The 20,557-nt window shown below is 48.1% G+C and overlaps 1 protein-coding gene across 2 annotated transcripts; it reads right to left on the bottom strand.

Annotated features, from left to right (window-relative positions):
* Positions 1-8,831: 8,831 nt before the first annotated feature.
* PHTF1 (putative homeodomain transcription factor 1) lies at positions 8,832-20,544 on the bottom strand. Of its 2 annotated transcripts, XM_032132887.1 has the most exons (18): positions 20,398-20,544; positions 20,277-20,333; positions 20,135-20,204; positions 19,278-19,436; positions 18,754-18,913; positions 18,332-18,457; positions 17,369-17,528; positions 16,089-16,262; positions 15,931-16,008; positions 14,779-14,988; positions 14,323-14,451; positions 13,626-13,898; positions 12,988-13,119; positions 12,779-12,865; positions 11,690-11,845; positions 11,205-11,300; positions 10,482-10,607; positions 8,832-10,134 (listed from the first exon to the last, which is right to left on the bottom strand). In XM_032132887.1, the coding sequence occupies exons 1-18, from the start codon at positions 20,434-20,436 to the stop codon at positions 10,114-10,116; spliced, it is 2,253 nt and encodes a 750-aa protein (XP_031988778.1). In that variant the 5' UTR covers positions 20,437-20,544; the 3' UTR covers positions 8,832-10,113. The 2 variants fall into 2 exon arrangements, with proteins under 2 accessions (XP_031988778.1, XP_031988777.1); XM_032132886.1 differs by having other exon boundaries at positions 20,135-20,333.
* Between the last annotated feature and the right edge of the window lie 13 nt (positions 20,545-20,557).

Here is a 20,557-nt window from a genome sequence, read left to right as displayed (position 1 = left end):
GTTTGAAGGGCCACACTTCAAAGCAGTTGCCCAGGGTGATTATAAAGCTGCTGAAGTCTGAGTTGGTTAAATTAGATCTGTTTCTCTGCAGCTTTTAATCTTCGAATCCCAGACTGGTTTGGGTTGGAAGGACCTTAAAGCTCATTTCATTCCACCCCTGCCATGGGCAGGGACACCTTCCACTTGTTTCCAAGACAGGTTTTCTGAATATCATGTTTCTGGCCATTATTTGTGCACGGCTTTACCTGGGCTCTGTGTAAAACCCTTTCCCACTGCCTCAGTTACAGACTTGGAGCTGAAGTGCAGAGATAAAACCCAAACCTGGGGGCACTCAACAAAGAGAGGGAATAAAACTCCCTCAGTAGCAGGTGGTAATACCAGAGTGAAGATCAGTCAGAAAAAAATCTGTGGCTCAGGGGAGCTGGAGTGTTTCAGACATAAAGAATTTTGTGATGGCAAAGGAGAAAGGAGCAGGACTAAATCTCCATTTTAAAATTCCCCTGGGTGCAGCTGCAGGAGCAGAGTGTGCAGGGGGGAAATCCAGAGTGGGTGTGGGTGAGTCAGGGAGAGCTGAGCCTCCCAGGGCTGCTCCACCCCCGGGAAAATCCCGGATGCAGCTTCCAAAAATCCAGAATGCCCTTTCTGCTGGGAGCTGTTGAGCCTCACCAGGCACAAAGCCTGGCAGAGTTGGTGCTTTGCCCTCTGAGCCTGGCAATAAATCCTGTGCCTGCTCCCCTTCCCTCCCCCCCCCAGCACTGGGATCTTTGCTTTTCCTGGGAATAAATGAATCCCCTTCCTGTGCCAGAAGAGATTTTTTAGCATTTTTCACGAAAGCAGGAGCCTGTCAGCTCTTGTCCTGTGTCGGCTGGGAACACCCGGGAGCAGGGCTGCAGGATTCCTACCAACAGATGGCATTTCCTTGCCTGCGCTTCTGAATTAAAAATCTGAGGGTGAACCGGGAGTAAAAGTTGACATTTTTGTCTCCAGAGGAAAACCTCTTTAAGGATGTCACAGGATGGGCACCAAGCAGTGCTGTGGAGGGCTTGGGACGCCCCACATACCTGAGAAATTCAGTTTAATAGACTTCACATTTCCCTTCCCTTGAGCACTTTTTATATTTTAATAGAATTTGTTTGTTCTTAATTAAGAAATGCAGTAATGTGCTGCACCCAACAGGGCTGGAACAGCTTTAGTTTTGGTGCTTGGGATCATTTTTTTTAACCCTTTCAGGAAAAGGAGTTTATCAGTTTATAATTCAGCACAAAAGTCCATCTTGGGGCAGTATTTCCATTCAGGTTCTACCTAAGAGGCAACTTTTTGAACAGACTGTGGTTCCTTATTCTTAACTGGCAGTGTCATTTGGTATCCCAAAACCTGGTTTTCTTCCATAAATTGACTGGATTTATTGTAATGTGCACAATAAAATTATTTTCTGTGGTGGGGAAAGTAATATGAAGCTATTTTAAATGGTTTTATTAAAATGCTGTTATCTTTAGTTTTTACTTGGGTTTTGGGAGAAGAAAAAACAATTTAAAATTCCTGTCAGTGAACTCATTGCCCCAGTGTGGCTCTGGGACCAGTTCCTCACCTTTCCTGGAGCTGGGCAGTGGAAGACTCAGTTGTGCCTCAAATAATTTGGTAATTTCCCTCTGTTTTTGGGGCCTTCAAATCCCCATTGCCTCTGCAGGTCCTCATTCCCTTCCCTTTCCAGAGGGATATTTCTCAAATGGCCATGGTTCTTTATGTCTCACAAAATTTTAATAAACTGAATATCTGAACCAATTTCATGGATCTGACCAGCCCTGATCCCTTCTGACTTTTATCAGCTTCCAAACAGGCTAAAACCCTTCTGTTCCTGTCAGGATACATAAAATTGTGTTGCTTTTTCTGAGGAAAAGCAGAATAAAAGCAGAAAAGCTGTCATTCCCAGGGACAGGAACCCATCCAGAGGGTGTGGAGATGTGGGGAACTCTCACCCCTCAAGGCACTGCCAGGGAGTTCTCAAAAGTAGAACATTAAAACCTTTCCCTGTTGGACACAGGTAGAAAACCTGGGTGTAAAAATGCACGAAATTGTCTCACAGAATGTTTTTGCTGATGTTTTCAATCTGATTATCTCCTTACGACAGTTGAACACTCATTGTAGTTATGAAAGAAGCAGAAAATGCTGTAATGGAGCTGTTACAGACCCTCTGGCAAAGTTTCTTAAAGGGTTTTTGTGCATATCTCGGAACCAGAAGAAAAAATGTCCTGAATGTTTCCTCAGAACCAGACAGTTACCCCGAGTCACCCCTGAGTTGGGATGAATTCGGTTTAAATTCTCAAAATACAGAAATATTGGAAGGTTTTTCTGGAAAAATGGGATTTTGAATCTGCCTTCAGGTCCTCATCTCTTTTTTTGTGAGCAGCAGCTGCCTGGGGGCACTTTAGGAGCCCCAACAGGAGGAGATTGCACAGTGGAGCAGAGAGCTGGAGGAGAATCACTGCCCAAGTCAGGGAGTTTTTAGGCAATATTTGTGTGTACATTGTGCTGTTGCTCTTCTCTGCCATCTCTGGAGATGCAAACCGAATTTTTTTTTCCCAAAATATGATGCTAATCCTTATCTTTGTGTAAGGAATTCAGTCTTGGATATTGCAGGAAAAGCAAAACACATGGGTACAACGGAAAGAATGATGATGGGTGGGGCTCTGTGGCTGCTGCCCAGAGCTGGATTTTCGGAGCCAGGTGCCCATGAGATGCCATCTCCCGCAGTCCTGGTGCTTCCCTGCCTTTGGCACACGGCTCTGCCTCTCTTTGTGCTGCATTTGCAGGTTGGGGCTGACACAGATCCTGGCTGGGAGGCTGAATTGGATGTGGAATTCTTGGTATTGTTAACTCCTCTTATCCCATTCTTCACAGTAATTAGCTTTTTTCCGTCGTGCTGGAGAGACTCCACGAGGGGAGCGGTCAGTGCTGATATTTTCTCTCGTTTTCCTCCTCCGAGTGCTTCCAGGGCTTCGCTTTTTTTGGGCAAGGCAACCCAAAGGTTCAGGTGGAGGAGAGGAGACCTCAACAGGGTCTGGAGCTCCTCCCGAGGGACAGGACCGGGGACAGGACCCAGGGAAGGGCTGGAGCTGTGTCAGGGGGGTTGGGATGGATATCGGGGAAAGGCTGGATCTCAGGGAAAGGTCGGATATCAGGAAAGGTGACGTGGTGGGCACTGACCAGGCTCCCCAGGGAATGGGCACGGCCCCAGCCCGGAGCTCGCCCAGCCCGGGGTTATTCACACTTCTCCTTTCTCCTCATCCGGACGCGGTGTCACTTTTGGCTGGACTTTGACACCGTGAGGAGGAATTTCTCACCCGGCTGGTGGCAGCTGAGCTGTCCCGGAGTGTCCCTGTCCCGGGCTGTCCATGAGGAGCCAGCAGTGACTCCCTGGGCAGAGTTTTGGCAAAGCCCAGCAGCCTCTTTAAGCTGCTCCTGTCACCCTCCAGTGACATCCCTGGGCTGCTCCGGGCAGTGCCAAACAGGCTCCCGCTCCCTTTTTCCTATTTCCCTCCCCAATTTCCCCAAACAGACGCCGCTTTTCGGGGGATGCTATTCCAGCCCCTTCCCGGCAGCCTGGCAGGTTGGTGTGAGCTGGAATTCCCTGCCCGCTACCTCCGGGAGTCCTGAATTGGCTCAGGACCTCAGCGCTGCTCTGTCCAGCCGGGAATGGGAATTCCTGTCCCTCCGTCCGGGCTCAGCTCTGCTCTGGGTGCGGGGACCGTGCCGTGCCCTCCCCGGGACAAGGTGACCTCAGGCAGGTTGTGACGCGGCTCACCCATATGTTTACTATTTATATGTAAATAAATATTTACTACTCGTTTGTAAATCATTAGGAAACGTGGTTAAATTCCCTGGAATCTTTTCCCGAGCACACGCCCTGTGTGCACCTCTGAACCCCCTGAGCCTGGGCTCACATCCTGCTCTTTATCCCGGGAATTGTGCCACCATTGCCCTCTGGATTTTAGCACGAGAGGGAAAACAGAAGGATCTGCCTGTATTATTTTTTTTTCCTAAATTAAAAATCAGTTCACCGTGTCAGAGATTCCCAAAGACTGACCCGCTGCTCTCTCCTCCTCGGGGTGGTGAGCAGATTGTGGGAATCCATGGAGAACCCACCCAAGGAATGTCTCACACAGGAACCACTGAGCTGATTCAGGCTGGAGGGAACAAAGTTCTGCTGCTGCTGAGCCCAGGGTCTGGACTGAGACCAGACCACATAAATTTGGCCGTTTGGTTTTGAGGCTCCAAGGCAGGACAGAAAAGTGGGATTAGGAGGTTCTGGTGCTTGTTCACTGCAGCAGCTGGCAGTTCCCTTAGTGAGAGCTGTCCAGGTGTTTATTTATTATTGAATTAAATTTAAAATGAAAATATAAAAAATTGAAAATAGAAAATAGAAAATATTTACTTTGCAATATAAGGAATATTTTTGGTAGAATTGACACATGACAAGTACGTAGGAATATTGCACAGTGTGAAATTATCCCATATTTGTAATGAGTTTCCCAGCTCTGCCCAAGCTAATCAAGTTTTTCTATAAAAATGTGCTGATTAACTCTGATTGCCTTTTAATTTAAATTACAATTCTCTGTGCTCCAGTGCTCAGTTCAAAATGCCTCTATTGTTAAAATATTATTTCTGTACAGATTTACTTCTGTTTTTAGTTTCTAAATTACAGAATTCTTTGTTTTTCAAAGCCAAAACTTCAGGAAGCAGGAAAGGGACAACTTTGCTCTCCAAAGGGACTCAGTTTGATTAAAGGTGATCTCTGCATCTACGGCAGCAAAGCACAACTTTGTAGGCAAAAAGAAAAAAGGAAGGACAGCAAAGCAAATGTTTGCAGGAGCCACAGAGCTCAGAATAGATGATTGGGTCAAACTCAGCCCCAAAACTGCAAATCAAGGACTTGTGGCAGTGGCAGCATTTTAAAACAAAGAGCACTTTATTTCCTAATACGCATTTTAGTCTTTTAACCCCTGATGCTGACACCAAGGTGATGATGATTAAACTTCTAAACTGTAGGGTCACTTTTTCTGATGAGGAGCTTTTCACTGACAGTGACCAGCCCTGAGTTTATCCTTCCAAAATCCCAAACTACCAAACGCTTTGTGCGTTCACTCACCTCCTGGAGTTCACTCAAGAGGTAAAATGTGCTCAGAACTGTCTCCATTTCTTTCCTCCTGAGAGATGGAAAAGGGTCCTGAGCATCACTCCTGGTCCTGCTGGTCACAGAAACCCCTTGAGACGAGGGAGAAACAGAACCACACAAAAAGGAGCCTCTGGAGCACATCCAAACTCCTTCAGGTTTGGCTCCTTCCAGCGTCTGTCTCTACGTGGAACCTGAGCAACATTAAGGGTTGCTTAAAGCAACTTCCAGTGGACTTGGGTTTCATCTCTTCCTATCATTAAAGTGCAAAGCTATGAATAACCCAAACTTTTCACAGTTTCTTTTTTTTTTTTTTAGCATTACAGTTCCAGTTCGTTTGGTTTTATTAAACAATGTAGGTCAGGGAAATTGTATTTTGCAATTTTGCTGTGTAGGCTCTAAAATAGTTTTGGTCCCAGGCCGTGTCAGTCCTGCAGGGATCCAGCATTCTGAGCACCAGGGTTTTTTTTCCAAAATCGTATCCTCAGGGTTGTTGTAGGTTTTAGAACAACACAGTACAGAAACCTGGCTAAATAAGGCTTTGAGAATATGCCACTCCATAATGTTTTTAAATTGAACTCAGTCTTTGCTGCTGAGGTTCTGAAATATTTAGCAATTATTACTTTTTGTGCAGTTATTCAGTCAAATTTCTCGCTGTTCACTTCCAGGTGGTTGGGATAGCTACAGTTCAGCTTCAGCAAATGCAATATATGAACAGTCACCATTATCTTCATCTTCCCATTCTGCTTCCCCATCTGCAGTGAGTTGTTTACCAGCACCAGGAGAAGCTTTACCAGAGTTCAGCTGTCTGAGGTAGTGGAACAAGCAGAGAACTGTGCCTGACAAGATAAACCTCAGGATAAATTCCCCAGGGAACACAGAACAGATGGGAATGCCCCTCCAGCCCTGTGTCTGGAATCACTAAAGGTAGTTTGGAAGCAGGGACCAGAGGGGACAGATCTGCCAGTCCAGCAAAGCCAGGGCTGCTGAGGGTCACCCCCACATGGATTCCACAGCCCCAGGAATGAGGGTCCTGAAAAAAACCACATAAATCTGACACTTCCAAGAGTGAGAGCAAAAACCACAGAAACCATGACAAAAAAGCATTCCATGGAAATGAGGAAGGTCAGGCAGTCCCCAAAAGGCATCTCAGCAAGCCAGGAAGTGCAGAAACAGTGGGAAGGATCCGAGGTAGAACACCTGGTGGTGATAAGGTGACTCTGGAGCAGATGAAAGGTGGGAGTGGGAAACTGGGAGTCACCAGGAGAGACAAGAAGCAGAAAATCCCAGGAAAGGCAGAAAGGTGCTCTGCAGAGTGTCACTACGCAGTGTTTGATGGGAATAACCTTCCCTTCAGGAGCTCCAGGAGAAAAACCTCTGAGGATGATTCATTAACCAGTTCCAGCTCTGAAAAGGCAGATTCCAGCACATTCAAAATCTCCAGCCCTTCCAGCATCCCACTGCCTTCCATGGAGAAACACAGGAGGGTGCAAACACAGGAGGCTGACAGGGGACAGATACCACGGAGAGGGACACGAGGAGCTGCCCAAGGAAACCAGAGGTGGAACTTCCCAGCCTGAGGGGAATTCTCCTGTGAGGAAAACACCAGTAATTCCTGGGCCATGGAGGGTCCTCAGTGGCTGTAAGGGCACCCCAGCAGCCGGAGTGGGTGGGAAATGGGTGTCACTGACTGACACTGATTTCTAGAACATGATCTAATCAATTTTCCAGTAAGGGTCATTTGAAGCATTGGTTCTTTTCACACAGTTGTCTTTTTTTTTCAGAAACTGGGAAAAGTATTTGATTTGTCCTTATCTCAGCTGCATGAAGGGCCTTGTGGATGGCTGCAGGGACACTCTGCCATGAGCTGCTGTCCCTGTGTCCCTCTGCAGGCCGTGTCTGCTGCTCCAGGGCTGCACTGCTGCCACTTCTCCGAGTGCTGTGGCTTCTGAACAAAGTTATTTAATGCCTCTCTTGCCAGTGTGATCCTGACTCACTTCCTGCTCTTGTGCCAAGCTATCTCCTGCATTCAGTCCTTCTAATCCTTCCCACGTGGGTTCCAGCCACAGACAAGGCAGGTTTGGGCTGAAGTGGGGCTTTTCTCCAGAGCTTGGTGCATGTTTACATCAGGAATCCCTCCTGTTCCTGCTGGGCCAGGGAGAACAGGAGAAACTTGGTTCTGTCAGTCCCAGGGCAGCAAATAAGCCACTGATGCTGCTCCATTGATGTGTTTCCTGGGATTTTTATATCCAATACAATACCCCAGAGCTAAATATGATATTTGACCTAATTCTGTGATTTTTCTTTTTCTGAACACAGCACGATCACTTCAGTTCCTTGATTCACGGGGATTTGGTTTGCAAACATCTGTGTGAGGAGAGAAAACTCCGGGTTCTGTTCAATAACACACCTCCTTTCGTTTCACTTGTGGCATCCTCAGCCTGGGTGGGGAGCTGAGACCCAAGCCCCATCTTTAATTATTTATTGCTAATTAGGAATTGGATTTTTTATCTCTGTAGAGGTAAAAGTTGACCTGAGGGCAGAGTCAGCTGCCAGAGCAGCTTCTTCAGCGTAGCTCTTGCTGTGTAAGAACTCTTATTTCCTCTGAATGTGTGGTCAGGGAGCGTTGATGGCACACAGGGTACAGGAGACTCACGCCAGTGGTTTGGGCTGGCAGGGATATTTTACAGAGGGATGTTACCCCCAGAGCTCACTGCCACATCAGTCCCATGGCTGTCAGAACAGCAGACTGAAGGGGTTTATTTTATTCATAGTTTAGTGATGATTTCCTGACATCTGAGGTGTTTAATGACTGCAGAAAAGTGGGAAAAGGAGCCCACTGGTTCAGTTTGCAGAAGGAGAAAGGAGTAAAAGATTGAGCTTCACTTACTCAAAATTCAAACTGATAGGATTTGCTCTTTGAAAGTAAGAGGATATCTCATTCTGGCTTTGAAACTTTGAATGTTTTTGAAGGCTAATGAAGCACAGTGAGGCAGTTGTGAGCAGAACTCTCCACAATGACAGCTGACTGCCCAAACAGCTTTTAAAACAACAACTTTGGGAATTCAAAGGGCTTTAAAGCAGCTCTGAACTGTGCTCAGCTGCTGGGTGATCCACTGAGGTTTGCTGTGGAGCAGAACACATTCAAATCCTCTCTGGCTGGAGTAGGGCTGTGAAATATTTAATACTCTGAGTATATTCCTGTGTTCTTCCCCAGAGGCTGGGTTATGCTGTGTGCCCTCACCCTGACCACTGAGGACAGTGACAAATCCAGACCTTTAATTCCAGAGGAATTGGCAGCACTGAAATTATTTCCCTGCCATCACTTCCCTCTGTTTTTCTGTGTTAATGTGACCTGATAATGTCCTACCTGTGTGGGATTTCCCCTTCCCTAGACCTTTATCTGTGCTTCCTGCATCCATGCGGCCTTGGAATGTTACACAATGGATGGATGAGCTGGATGTAAATGTCTATATATTGTACAGCACCTTCACACAGACTTCTGAGGTTCTGACTAGAGACAGACCTGTAAATCACTCATTATTTTTATGTAGATCTTAAAACCCAATTCCACTTCATGGCCTGTTGGTTCTGCACTAAACCAAGCTCCTGGTTGGTTTTCAGGGGTGTGATCCAGGTTTTAGCCACAAACATGCTGCTCTTCTGGAAAAAAAATTCATTTTATTATTGGATGTTTCCTTGACCCCCCATTCCGGTAACAGATGTCCAAAAAGATGGTACAAAAATCATCAAGTGCTGTAGAAACCGTTGGTAATGATGAAGTGCTTGTCCTGCAGGTTTATTTGCACATTTTGCTATGTAAAACTGTCACCTCCTTTTACATCTCACAACTGTTCCTTGTACAGAAAATAGCTGTAAACAATTCACTACCAAAAATTCTTCTGCCATTTTACCCTCCTGTGAAAGAATGAGAAGTTCCTCAGTTTTTGTTCTTTTCACTACCAATAAATAGAAACCATTGGAGCCAGCGAAGGGAAATGTTACAGAAACTTTCAAATATTTTCTTGCTTTCCATGACCTTTCTAAACATGAACCCAAGGAAGTCTTTGTCAAAGCTGTTTCCCCCACCAGCTTTCCTCCCCAGGTGTTCAGGGTGAGGCTCTATTGCAGTGCTGGGCTGCAACAGCTGCTCACCCCATGGAGCAGAGCTGGTGTCACAGCCAGGACAGGATGGAGCTGAGTATTCCAGGGAACAGACGTGGCAAAACATTCTCCAGCCCATGAACACTTTGCCTGTAGCGTGTGTTGAAAGGTTCTTCTCCTGTAACCACTGTCCTCAAAAAATACTGATCATTTCTTTGCAGCAGCCCCAGCACAAGCCACCAGCAGGATTTGGGTGTTGCTGGACTGGCAGCAGGAAGGGGGAATTCACCTGGTGCATCCTGGGGTGGTTCAGGATAGAGGCAGAGCCTTGAGCACACAGAGCTTTAAGGAAGGAAATGCTCTTCAGCACAGCCAGGTAAGTGCAGCAAAGGATTGTCAACCTGGAATATTTCAGTGCAGCCGCAGGAAGGCTCACTGGGCCAGGAGAGCTGAGTCCCTCCTTGTCACATGCCCAGAGTGCAGGTTTTAAGAAACGTGGCCTCAGTCACAGCCATTGGTGTCCCTCCAGCTGCAGCTCTTGTATGGCTTTAGTGTTTGATGTCCCACACCAGCCCCTGCTGGTTCAGTGTCAGCTGCCAGCATTTGGCCCCATTAATCCAGTGTTTCTGTGCATGCCATGGGATGACATCACTGATGAGACCAGTTCATTCTGGATGTTGCAGAGCAGTAAAGCAGAAAGAAAACTTCTGATACATACACTGGGAATCTGTTTAAAAATTGCTATTACAGATTTCTGTCAGTTTTCTTCTTTCTGCCTACACTGCTGGTTCTCTTCTCTGGTGTCTGGTGGAGATGCCCAGGGCTGATGTTCTGCCAGTTCATGGTTTAATTTTCCATAACTGCAAAGAGACAAGAAAGGGAGTTTGAGTCTAACAGGAATGTTCTTCATCTACAGGTAACACTCTGTGTCTCTTGCCCATCCTGCTCTGCTCAGTGAGCTCCAGTTTCAGGATGAGCCACAGGAGGACTGGGATAAAGGGAAGGAACCCTGGATTCTCACAGCTTGACCTGAAGGGAATTGAAGCTGAAGTGAGCCCTGTCCTTCCCCCCAAAACTGGCTCAGGGAGGTGGGGACTCACCCAGTTCTGGTGTCTGGGTTCCCAGTGCAGACCCACGGTCTCTCTCGGGGCTGTGACCCCAGAAGTGGCCCCAGAGCTGTTCTGTTGGTTGGGACAGGGACACTTACTCTGATATTGAATCCTAGCAGGTCACTGATCACTCCTGAAACAGCAGAGAGGATGACAACCCTTGTGATGTTGTAGATCAACGGGTTCATGGTCAGTCCATACAGCCTGAAGGGACTATCCAATTCCTGCAGTGAAAGGACAAGGAAAAGAGTCCATCAGCACCCACCAATACCAAAGAATTCATCCTCTGACTTTTAGCTCAGCACTGGCACTCCAACAGCCTGTGCTGCCCTGGGCTGCCTCTGTCTCCTTTCTTAAATACATGCACAGGAATTGCCAGTGTTCCAGAGACATCTGCTGAATCCAAAGGCTCTGCAGCAACACCAGCTGCACCAGAGCCTGACACTCCAGGCTGCAGAATTACCCAGCCTAATCTGTGTGACTCCCAGAATCTGCTCACTCCTTCCCAAGTCTCTCCCTGCTGCTGGCAGTGAGCTCCAGCATCAGAGCTGCTGATGGAAAATGAGACTGGAGCAGTCATGAGATGCTGTGTTCACACCAGCCTCTCCTCCCACTGAGTTAAACCACTGCTCATCAAAAGTTCACAGCACTAATTACCCACACTGGCCTTGTACTGCTCCCTCTCCTGTCACAGCTGCAGGAGCACGGAAACCCCCCCTTGTGAGCACTAACTTCAAGGGCCAAGGGAAGGGCAGGGCCACATGGCATTGCCAGAAGTCACTGATTCCATAAAATCCAGCCATTCAGGCAGAGCACCTTACCTTCAGCAGCTTTGTGGACAGTTTCAGCACGTTGTTCACCAGAGACAGCTGCTCCTTCTTGTTCGGCTTCTTCTCCATCTTCAGGTACAAGTTTATCTGTGACAGACACCACAGGCCAGGGGTTGATATTCCAGTACCAGCCCCCAACTGATTCCTTACTAAGGGAAATTGGAGCCATTTTTGCAGTCTGCTGTCACTCCTGAAGCAGTGAATATAGCACTGATAACATATTTTTTTCCAGTTGTTTTGGCTAACACACATTAACCCAGAGACCAAAATCAGCTAGAACTTTGGAGTTTGAGTCTGTCCCAACAGGACCAGCTCATCCCACCCATGTTGACCAGTGCTTTGTTGCCCTCTGGCCAACACAAGGGTTGATTCCCAAGTTTTAAAGTTTGATTCCAGTATTTAAGCTGGTTTGAAATACAATCATTATTTCCAAACAAACCACAAAGCCCAGGGGAGAACAAGCTAAATGGAGCTACCTGCTCAGTGAGCAGGATGGAAATGTTGCTGTATTTCTTGTTGGTCTCAGAGCCCAGAGATGCCAGACGTAGCAGAAAGAGGAGCAGTGCTGCCTCCCACATCAGGAACTCCCAGTTATAAGCTGCACTCAGAAAGGTTTTGTGACCCTTAAGAACCTGTATGGAGAAAAAACAAAGCAGCAAATGTTAATGCCAAGGTGCCTGTTCTTGGGACAAGTGCACAAGCACTGCCCCTGCTCCTCCTCTGCCCAGCCCCGTGTGCTCTACAGCCCCTGACAGCTCTTCCCATGCAGTGTAAATCATTCCTGTGATGGGGTTACAGTGAAAGGTCTCATTTCTAACCTGGCTTTAGCTTGGAATTGGGTATTTTTTCCTTTTACTCAGCAAAGGAGCCTTGTTCCTCCTCTCCCCTTCCCCTGTCCAACTAATAGGCAATGAAGTGCCTTTCCTTGTCCCACTGGCAGCCTCAAAAGGGCTAAGCTGCTCCTGCCTTTCCCAGTATGGACTCACACAGCAGGACTGGGATTGTCCTTCCTCCCTCTGGACACCTGTGGCTTACAAGAACAGTCACAGCAGTGACAGTATCTACAAACCACCAGCCTCTGCTACCACAGCTGCCCCTTCAGGGGATCAAGAACCTGCCTGAACACACCACTGACCAAGAAAACAGCTCCAGCCTTGGCACTGCTGCCTGTACCAGGTTTAGTGAAGGGTTAAAAGGTTCCAGTAATAGTTCTTGACCTGCTTTTCCACATGGTGGTTACAGAGGATGCTGCAATCAGCCCTCTGGAATAAATATCCTGTGAACACCTGGGGTCCTTGGGCAGAGTCTCCTCTCCTTTATGCCCAAATGGCCATGTCCTGAAATTTTCCTAATGATTGTAAAACCCCAGACCTTGCTCTGCAAGCACAGAATGAACCTCTTTTTCCAACTAAAAGTGATAAAACTCTTAAAAAATGCAACACTCTCTACATTACTCTGGGCTCAAACAGCTCCAGTTCAAGCTTTTTGTAGGCCGGTGAAAGAAAAGCCTCCAGCACTTGGGAGGGTTTCCCTTAATTTATAAACCACAAAGGTTAAAATCTCACCTGGGCACAGCAGATAAAAGCAATTGAAAGAGCCAGTAAAAAGACTGAGGACACAACAACATCCACAGACCTCTGGGGGCCTCGTCTCTGCAGAAACAAGGACAGGGGGTCAGGGCTGAGCTGGGGTGTGCAGCCAAAACTCACCACAGACTGTGACAGCTGCCACCATCACACCCTCTGCAATAACCAAATCCTAGATCAGAACTCACCTTCAGATAGGAGCGAAGGGATAACCAGATCTTGATGTTCTCCACCTTTTTGAGCCTGAAGTGAGGGATTTCATATTTCCTGGCTTTCCGAGCAGATGTAATGTGGCTGAAGAGCTTGGCAAACAAAAACCTCTGCAAGTTAAAAACAGAACCATAAATTAGTGTAAAACAGAACAGAGTGCTTAATACCCTGGCAAAAATGGTCACTGGGGAAGCAGACCTGGGTGCTCAATCTTGCTGGCAGCAGTTGTTTTCATAGAATTCCAGGCTGGTTTGTATTGGGGGGGACCTTAAAGCTCATCTTTTTCCAGCCCTTGTCATGGGCAGGGACACCTTCCACTCTCCCAGGTTGCTCTAAGCCCTGTCCTGGCCTTGAACACTTCCACGGATGGGGCAGCCACAGCTGCTCTGGGCAACAGAAAGGGGGCAGAGTAAGACTTTGGGAACAGGTAAGGGGGAGAACAGGGGTGCCAGGAATGGTATTGACAGGTATAATTTGTGACTGATCAATAAAAGCCTTCCCAGACTCCCCTCCCTGACCTTGGCAAGGGCTGGAATGAGATGAGCTTTGAAGTCATCATCCCATTTTTATTCCTGCTTCCCAGGCTCCTGAAAGCCACCAGTACCTTTACACTCACCTGTTTGTAGGTTCTCTCAGCAACACACATCATGAAGAAAAACATCCAAGTCAAGCATAGCCTTTCCAGGAAGTTGATGGCAGACAGGATGAGCACAGGGGTGCTGGCAGGGGCTCCACAGAAGATGTGCAGAAGCTCCATCAGAGAAATGGAGCAGAGCTGCTCCAGGTTATCCGTGCGGAACAGTCTGTAGAGGAACGGCAGGAAGGCCAATCCGATGGTGATGATGTTTCCCAGCATTTGATACCCCACTCCTTGCTGGTGGGCATTAACCTGGCAAGCAGGAATAACAAATGGGACGATTACCTGGGATTTGCCTCAAGGAAAAGGCCTATTGCTGTGATAGCGTCAATTCGGGCAAGCAGTCAGTTCCCCTTCCCTTCACAGGACAGAGCCTAAAATACGTCCACCCATTTCAGTCCAAATCCCCAAAAATCAGCCAAATAATCAAACCCCCACCTTCAGCACCCTGCAGAGACAATCAGCAATAATCAGCACTTGTCAGTCTTCAACAGACCTCCTACATTGAGGGTTAGGCAACTTTTCAGTAAGAACATGAGGGACAACTGTCTTTGCAGCTGGGGAGGGACCAGTTTCATACTGCCCCTAATATTTGCATGTGTAACTGTTTCCAGGGGTTTGGTGGCCACTATCTAAAGTGTGAGGGAGAGGTTGCAATGCCACACAGCCCCCTTACCCTGCTCATGATAATCCCACTGATCTCCAGCACGGACATGTCCACCTTCTTGCAGTCATTCCCTTCCCAGATCAGAGCACTCACTTTGGCAGATGCTGGGCTTGTGTTCTGCAGCCAAAACAGATGGTTCTAGAAGAGAGAGAGGAGTGCAAAACATGGGTCAGCTCTTTCTGTCCTGCTGTAAGTAATGCCTTTGCCTAGAATGCATTTGGATTGAGGGGGGAATTCCATTTTGGGTGAAATACTTTGTTTTGGGATAAGCAGTGGTGCAGAGGGGAGGGATGGACTTGATCATTGAATCATTGATATCGTTTACAGCATTCCAGATTTCCATGTGATTTGGCTTCATGCAGGTTGCTCACCTTATACCAACAGCATCCCCACGTGCCATTTACATTTGGGAAGACAGGGGGAAGAAGGGGAAGCATTCCCAGCTCCTGGATGGAAATCACCAACCTGCTGGAAGACATCTTCCTTCAGGTCGCGGCGGGAGTCCCTGGCGGAGCGCTCCTCGCTGTCGCTGGTGCCGGAGGAGCGGCACTCGGGGCCGTGCAGGAGATCGTCCCACAGCATGTCCTCGGTCTCCGAGTCCTGCCGGGTGCTCTCCGAGTCCCGCCGGCTCACGCTGCAGCTCCGGGGCCCCACGCTCAGGCACGACCTGGGGTCCTGCAAGAACAGCAAAGTTCACACGGCACAGCCCCACGCACGGTTTGTAAAAGCAACTCCTCTTCCTCTTCTTCTTCCTCCTCTTTCCCCACAGCTTCCCAGGGATTTGAGTGCTCCCAGTTGTACCCACATGGTGGAAATGGTTTAAGACAATGTTTGGGGAAAAAGCATTTCTACACCAGAACTCATACAGACCCCATTAGTTCCCCACCTCCATTCCCAACCTACAAAATAAAAATTGATGTACTCATTCTAATACAAAAATGTCCTTTTTTATGCCTTTTGCACAATCTGTTTTAATATTACATTTGCATTTTGTATTAATTTATGTTTTCATATTTATAACTTGATATTCACATATTTTATTTATATTTTATTTTCAGGTAGAGGGAGTGGCAGGGGCAAAAACCGAAGTAATGAAGGGACTGAGTATGTCTCACAGAATGGATTTATTCTTTCATTACAGGAGCTGGACTTGATCCTTGTGGGTCCCTTCAAACTCAGGATAGTCTGTGATTTTAAAGTCAAAATGTATTAGCTTAAAAGCTGCAAGCACAGCACTGCTTCCCAACCACAAGAGCAATTGCAGCAATTCCACAGGAGCAATTAGAGGCAGCTTGGACTGTCCTTTGCTGCCAACAGTTATTTGTTTGTTTGTTGTTTGGGGTTTGTTTAATAAAGCAGCACAATCAGGACTGTGAACATTGCGAAAGTTTACAAAGCTGCCAAGGAGCAAGGAGGAAGGAGGTCACACCTTGCACCTGAGGATTCTGATCGTCAACAATCTGAATCAATTCTGATTCTGACAATCATTTCATAACGTTCTGTTCTGATGGAGAGGGGTTGGAACAAGATGAGCTTTAAGGTCCCTTCTAGCCCAACCAATTTTCTGATTCTGTGAACAGCCTGGGAAAGCTCCTTCTCCTGACTTTATGACCATACCTGCCTGTATAATGTGGATTCCAGTTCAGACTCCACAACACTGTCAGAGTCTCTGGCACCTTTCAGGACTTGCTTGACCTGCCAAGACCAAAGGAAAATCACCTCATTATCCATAGCAAAACAAGGCGTGGAAAACAGCACAAATCCCACCTGGGTACCTGTGAGACAGCCTGGTTCAGAGAAACCAGAGGCCTCTTTTTCTTCTCCTCATAGCTGTTGTCACTGGAAGCCCCTTCCATGCTGTGGCGTAACAGGATCCTTTGTGCCACGGCCTCAGCATCCTCCTCGCTCGACAGCTCGTCAGAAACACCGTCCCTGTTGGTGCCATCATCCTACAAAGGCATGGCCAAAGCCCCCACAGAGGACCAGCCTGAGTGCCATCAAAGGCTCAGAGGCAGAGCTGCCCCCAGCACAGCCCTCACTGCCTGCAGAGCCAGCCCATGCTCCCCACAGAACACTCAGAAACAGAATTCTCTCAGCATCACAGAGACTTCACAGATTTTAACTCCTTCCCCCGGCTCCTGTCTTGCCCCAGAGGTAATGAGAGGGAATTTTGGGTGGGCGGAGTTGGAACTGAGGCAAAGGCAGGAAGAGGAGGAGGCAGCAGCAGCTCTTGGCTGTGCCTTACCAGCAGTCTCAAGCCCAGAAGAGATGTATCTACAAGCTGGGGGGTAACAGACCCAAAATCCTGAGCTATGCCCCTACACTGAGCTCTGCCCCTCTCCTAACACCTTCACAGAGAGGAGCTGGGACAGCACAGTACAACAGAATTCCACACAGGATCTATTCCAAGTCCTTCATGTGGAATTAACATACCACTGACCCAGAGGAGACTCAAGAGTAATTCCCCAAATCTTTATGTTTCAAAGCTTCCAACAGAGTTCATGATGCTTTAGCTCTTTCTCTCTCCCCAAGGGATGTCTCAGTCTTGCAAGACAAAATATTTTACAGAATTGCTTTTGAAAATGGCCAATTTATTTAGTCATTATCAGCACTCCCCCTTAACTGAACACCTTGTGATTAGAAATCTCCACAATTAAACGAGCACTTTGGTAAAACAGACATTTCCAGCACTGTCAGTGTTTGACCATACTTGGTCAGGACGGAGAGGGCTTGGAGCAACCTGGGATAGTGGAAGGTGTCCCTGCCCATGGCAGGGGGTAGAATGAGATGAGCTTTAACATTCCTTCCAACCCAAACTGTTCTGGGATTCTATTCTGTGATTATGAAAAGATGCTGACAGCGAAGTACCAGCACCTTTTCAGCTGCTCAGTGAGAGGCAGAAAGGGGTTTTTAGATTCCCTAATGCAGGCAAAGATCAGCAGAAGGAGGGAGTATCTTGTGTTAGATAAACCATACAGTTAAATACCAACACACTTCTGGGCACACAGAGAATACACTGAAACTGTGATTTCAAAGGGATCTCCCCTGGCACTACCTGATGGCTCTTCTCCCCATCAGAAAGTTTACTTTTCTCTTTGGAGTGCAGCAGCCTGTGTTCAGATCTGGCCTGTCTGGGTTTGATGCCATCACCCACAGCATTCACACCACTTTCTGTCTCGGTCCCTTTCTCAGCTACCAGCCTTACTCTTCTATTCCTAGGAGAGAAAATACAATTAAGTGCTTTTATGTCAGGGAAAAACTCTTGGGGGTAAAACATCCTGGTCTTCCCTTGTCACATAGGTGCAGCATCAAACAAGATACCCAAGGGATAAATAATTGTCTTTGGCTGACGGGCTTTGTGTGCTGAGTCTGTTAAAGATATTTATATCTGCTTCACCTTCACTCGACACTTCTTTTGTAACTCTAATAGTGTCTTAAAACTTCTAAACCAAGGGGAATTTTTTCATTATTTTTATTTAGAAAAAAAAAAAAAAAAAAAAGCAATTCAGAAGACAGAAAGTCCTCGTGAAGAGAAAGCACTGTGAGCTGGAAACTCACCAGGAAATTCACCTGGGAAAACAGGAGAAAACAATGAAATATTATCCCATACAATCTCCCCTCCTTTCCCTTGAGTTGCTTTTAGAGAAGGAAGATGCCAAGATCCGAACCAGAAGCCACAATTGCTTTTGGAAATCAGGTAAAAGAGCAATATAATCTGAGCACTCACTCAAACAAGGTCACTTATCTGATAAATAAATTCCACCACATTCTACAGCTCATCTAACGCTTGGTTTCACATGATCTAATCTTATACAATCTAATTTTATATGATCTAATAAAGACATACTAAATATTCCTGAGGAATCAGCTTCCCACATTACCGAGAAAGTTTTAATTCAAAAGGGACTGACAGGCTGTGGGGATGTCAGTGACAGCACACGCTGTGCCTTCATTCTCCAGGTGCCAAATTGCTCCCAGTGTCACGCCAAGCAGCACAAACCCAGCAGGGATCACCCACCTCCTCTGGAAGAGCAGACTGGATAAATTGGTCAGCAGAGATGGAGAGCCAGACTGCTCTTCCTTGCTGGTTCTGTCAGGAGACAACCAACTGTTCCCATCCACGCCCACAGATTTGCGTAACTTCCTGAGTTTTAAGACAAGGAGAATTAAATTTGTGTAAGAAGCTACTTTTCTTAAAAGATCCGAATGAGATTTGAACAGCTTTTTGGATGTCATTTTTCTGAAGTCATGCAAACAGAATACTGACTTCCAAATAAAAAAGTTCTGCCTACACCCCCAGCACATCAGGGCATCACTGGGAAAGGTACACCAGACAAAATCCAGACGGAATCTTTGCTGCAGCAACCTAAAAGGGGGAAACCTCAATGCCCCCCCACCATATCCAGCTGTGATCCCACCAAGGGCCCCGCTGGCGCTCACCTGCGGCGCCGGCTGAGCCCGTTGTTCCCTGCAGGTCTGTTCACCTGGGTGGACACGATCTGGCAGTGAACTGTCCCCAGCAGCAGCATAAGGCACAGGGGTCCCATCACTTCACTGGCACTCACAACAGGCACCATGAAGTACAGCACCACTGCTACGACTGGAGAGGGGGAAATGGCACCAACGCAAAAATTAAGACTGTCTCAACTATTTGTTTTTGTTCTGCTTTATTGTATTATTATTTAATTTCTGCAATTACTAGTGCCACACACCTTAAAATGTACATTAAGTAGGTTCCAGACAAGATCCTCACGCTTTAGATTATGGACTACAAAACCTCAACTACAAAACCTAGATTATAGACTCGCTAAGCTTGGAAAAGCCCTCTGAGACCATCGAGTCCAACCGCTCCCCCAGCACTGCCACGTCCACCCCTAACCCATCTCCCCAAGAGCCACATCCATACATTCTTTGATGTCCCATTCCTTGCAGGAGAAGGTTTATGGCACAGCCTGTTCACTCACCTTGCATAATGTAGAGCACCAAGAGCCACATAAAAATACGCTGGGAAGTGACCTGTATCCACCACTGGCTGAACAAGGGGAAAAACACCACTCTCACAATTCCCTTCCGCGTCAGTGATGTCCAGGGAATTTCAGGCTTGGCTTTGGCAAAGGTAGAGCCTTGGAATTAAAGGGGAAACAAGCCATCATTAACTGTGAATCACAAGAACTCCCTTGCTGGAGTTCCCCTTTGGGCTGCCCCAGCCCTGCCACAGGGCTGAGCAGGGGCTGACAGCAGCCCAGCTTCAGGCACCAGTCACAGGTACACAGCCCCAGCAGGGAGAGCTAAAGCAGCTCCTCGTCTTCTCTCATAGCTCTGGCTCTGACCCTTCCCTTCCCTGCCCACCCAACCTTGCTCCCACCGACTTCTGCAGAGCCACACCGAATTCCTCCTGCTCTGCTCTCAGGTTTTCAGTGCTCCTTTTGCCCCAGTGCTCACGAGCAGGGGCTCCCCCGGCAGCAGGGCAGGCTCTGCTTCCCCCACCCTGCACAAAGCTGTGAGGCATCTACAGAATCATGGAATATCCTGAGCTGGAAGAGACCCACAGGGATCACCAAGTCCAACTCCTGGCTTTGCACAGACACCACAACAATCCCACCCTGGGCATTCTTGAGAGCGTTGTCTAAACGCTCCTGGAGCTCTGGCAGCCCTGGGGCCGCGCCCATTCATTCCCTGGGGAGCCTGGGCAGTGCCCAGCACCCTCTGGGGGAAGAACCTTTCCCTGATACCCAACCTAACCCTCCCTGGCACAGCTCCAGCCGCTCTCTCGGTACCATCCCTGTCTCAGGGAGGAACGAACAGACCGAACACCGCTCACCGCTGATCAGATCCACGTCGATGAGATCGGGCTGGATGTGCCCCTTTTTCTTCGGTTTGTTCTTGAAGCCCTGCGGGGCGGAACGCACAGCCGGGTTAGCGGCGAGGGGAGCGGGGCCCGCCCCCACCCCCGCCGCCGGTACCTTCATCTGGGTCTGCTCCACGGCCTTCTCCCATATCTGCTGGTCGTAGGCCCCGATCTGCGAGGAGAGGAGGCTGAGGGCACGGCCGGGCCCGCGCCCGCCCGCGCCGCGCCGCACTCACCTTCTTCTGGTACCATGAAATGGCATCGCGACAGGCCATGGGGGGCGGCGGGACCGGCCCCGGTACCGACCCCAGCCCGGGACCGACCCCGGGAGCGACCCCGCTCCCGTTACCCTGGAAACCGCCCGGCGCTCGACTGGCTCCGCCTGCCACCCCCTCC

Source organism: Corvus moneduloides, chromosome 24 (genome assembly GCF_009650955.1).
Source record: "Corvus moneduloides isolate bCorMon1 chromosome 24, bCorMon1.pri, whole genome shotgun sequence".
NCBI classification, from domain to species: domain Eukaryota; kingdom Metazoa; phylum Chordata; class Aves; order Passeriformes; family Corvidae; genus Corvus; species Corvus moneduloides.
The sequence above is the reverse complement of the archived record's forward strand: the minus strand, read 5'-3'. Positions and strand labels throughout refer to the sequence as shown.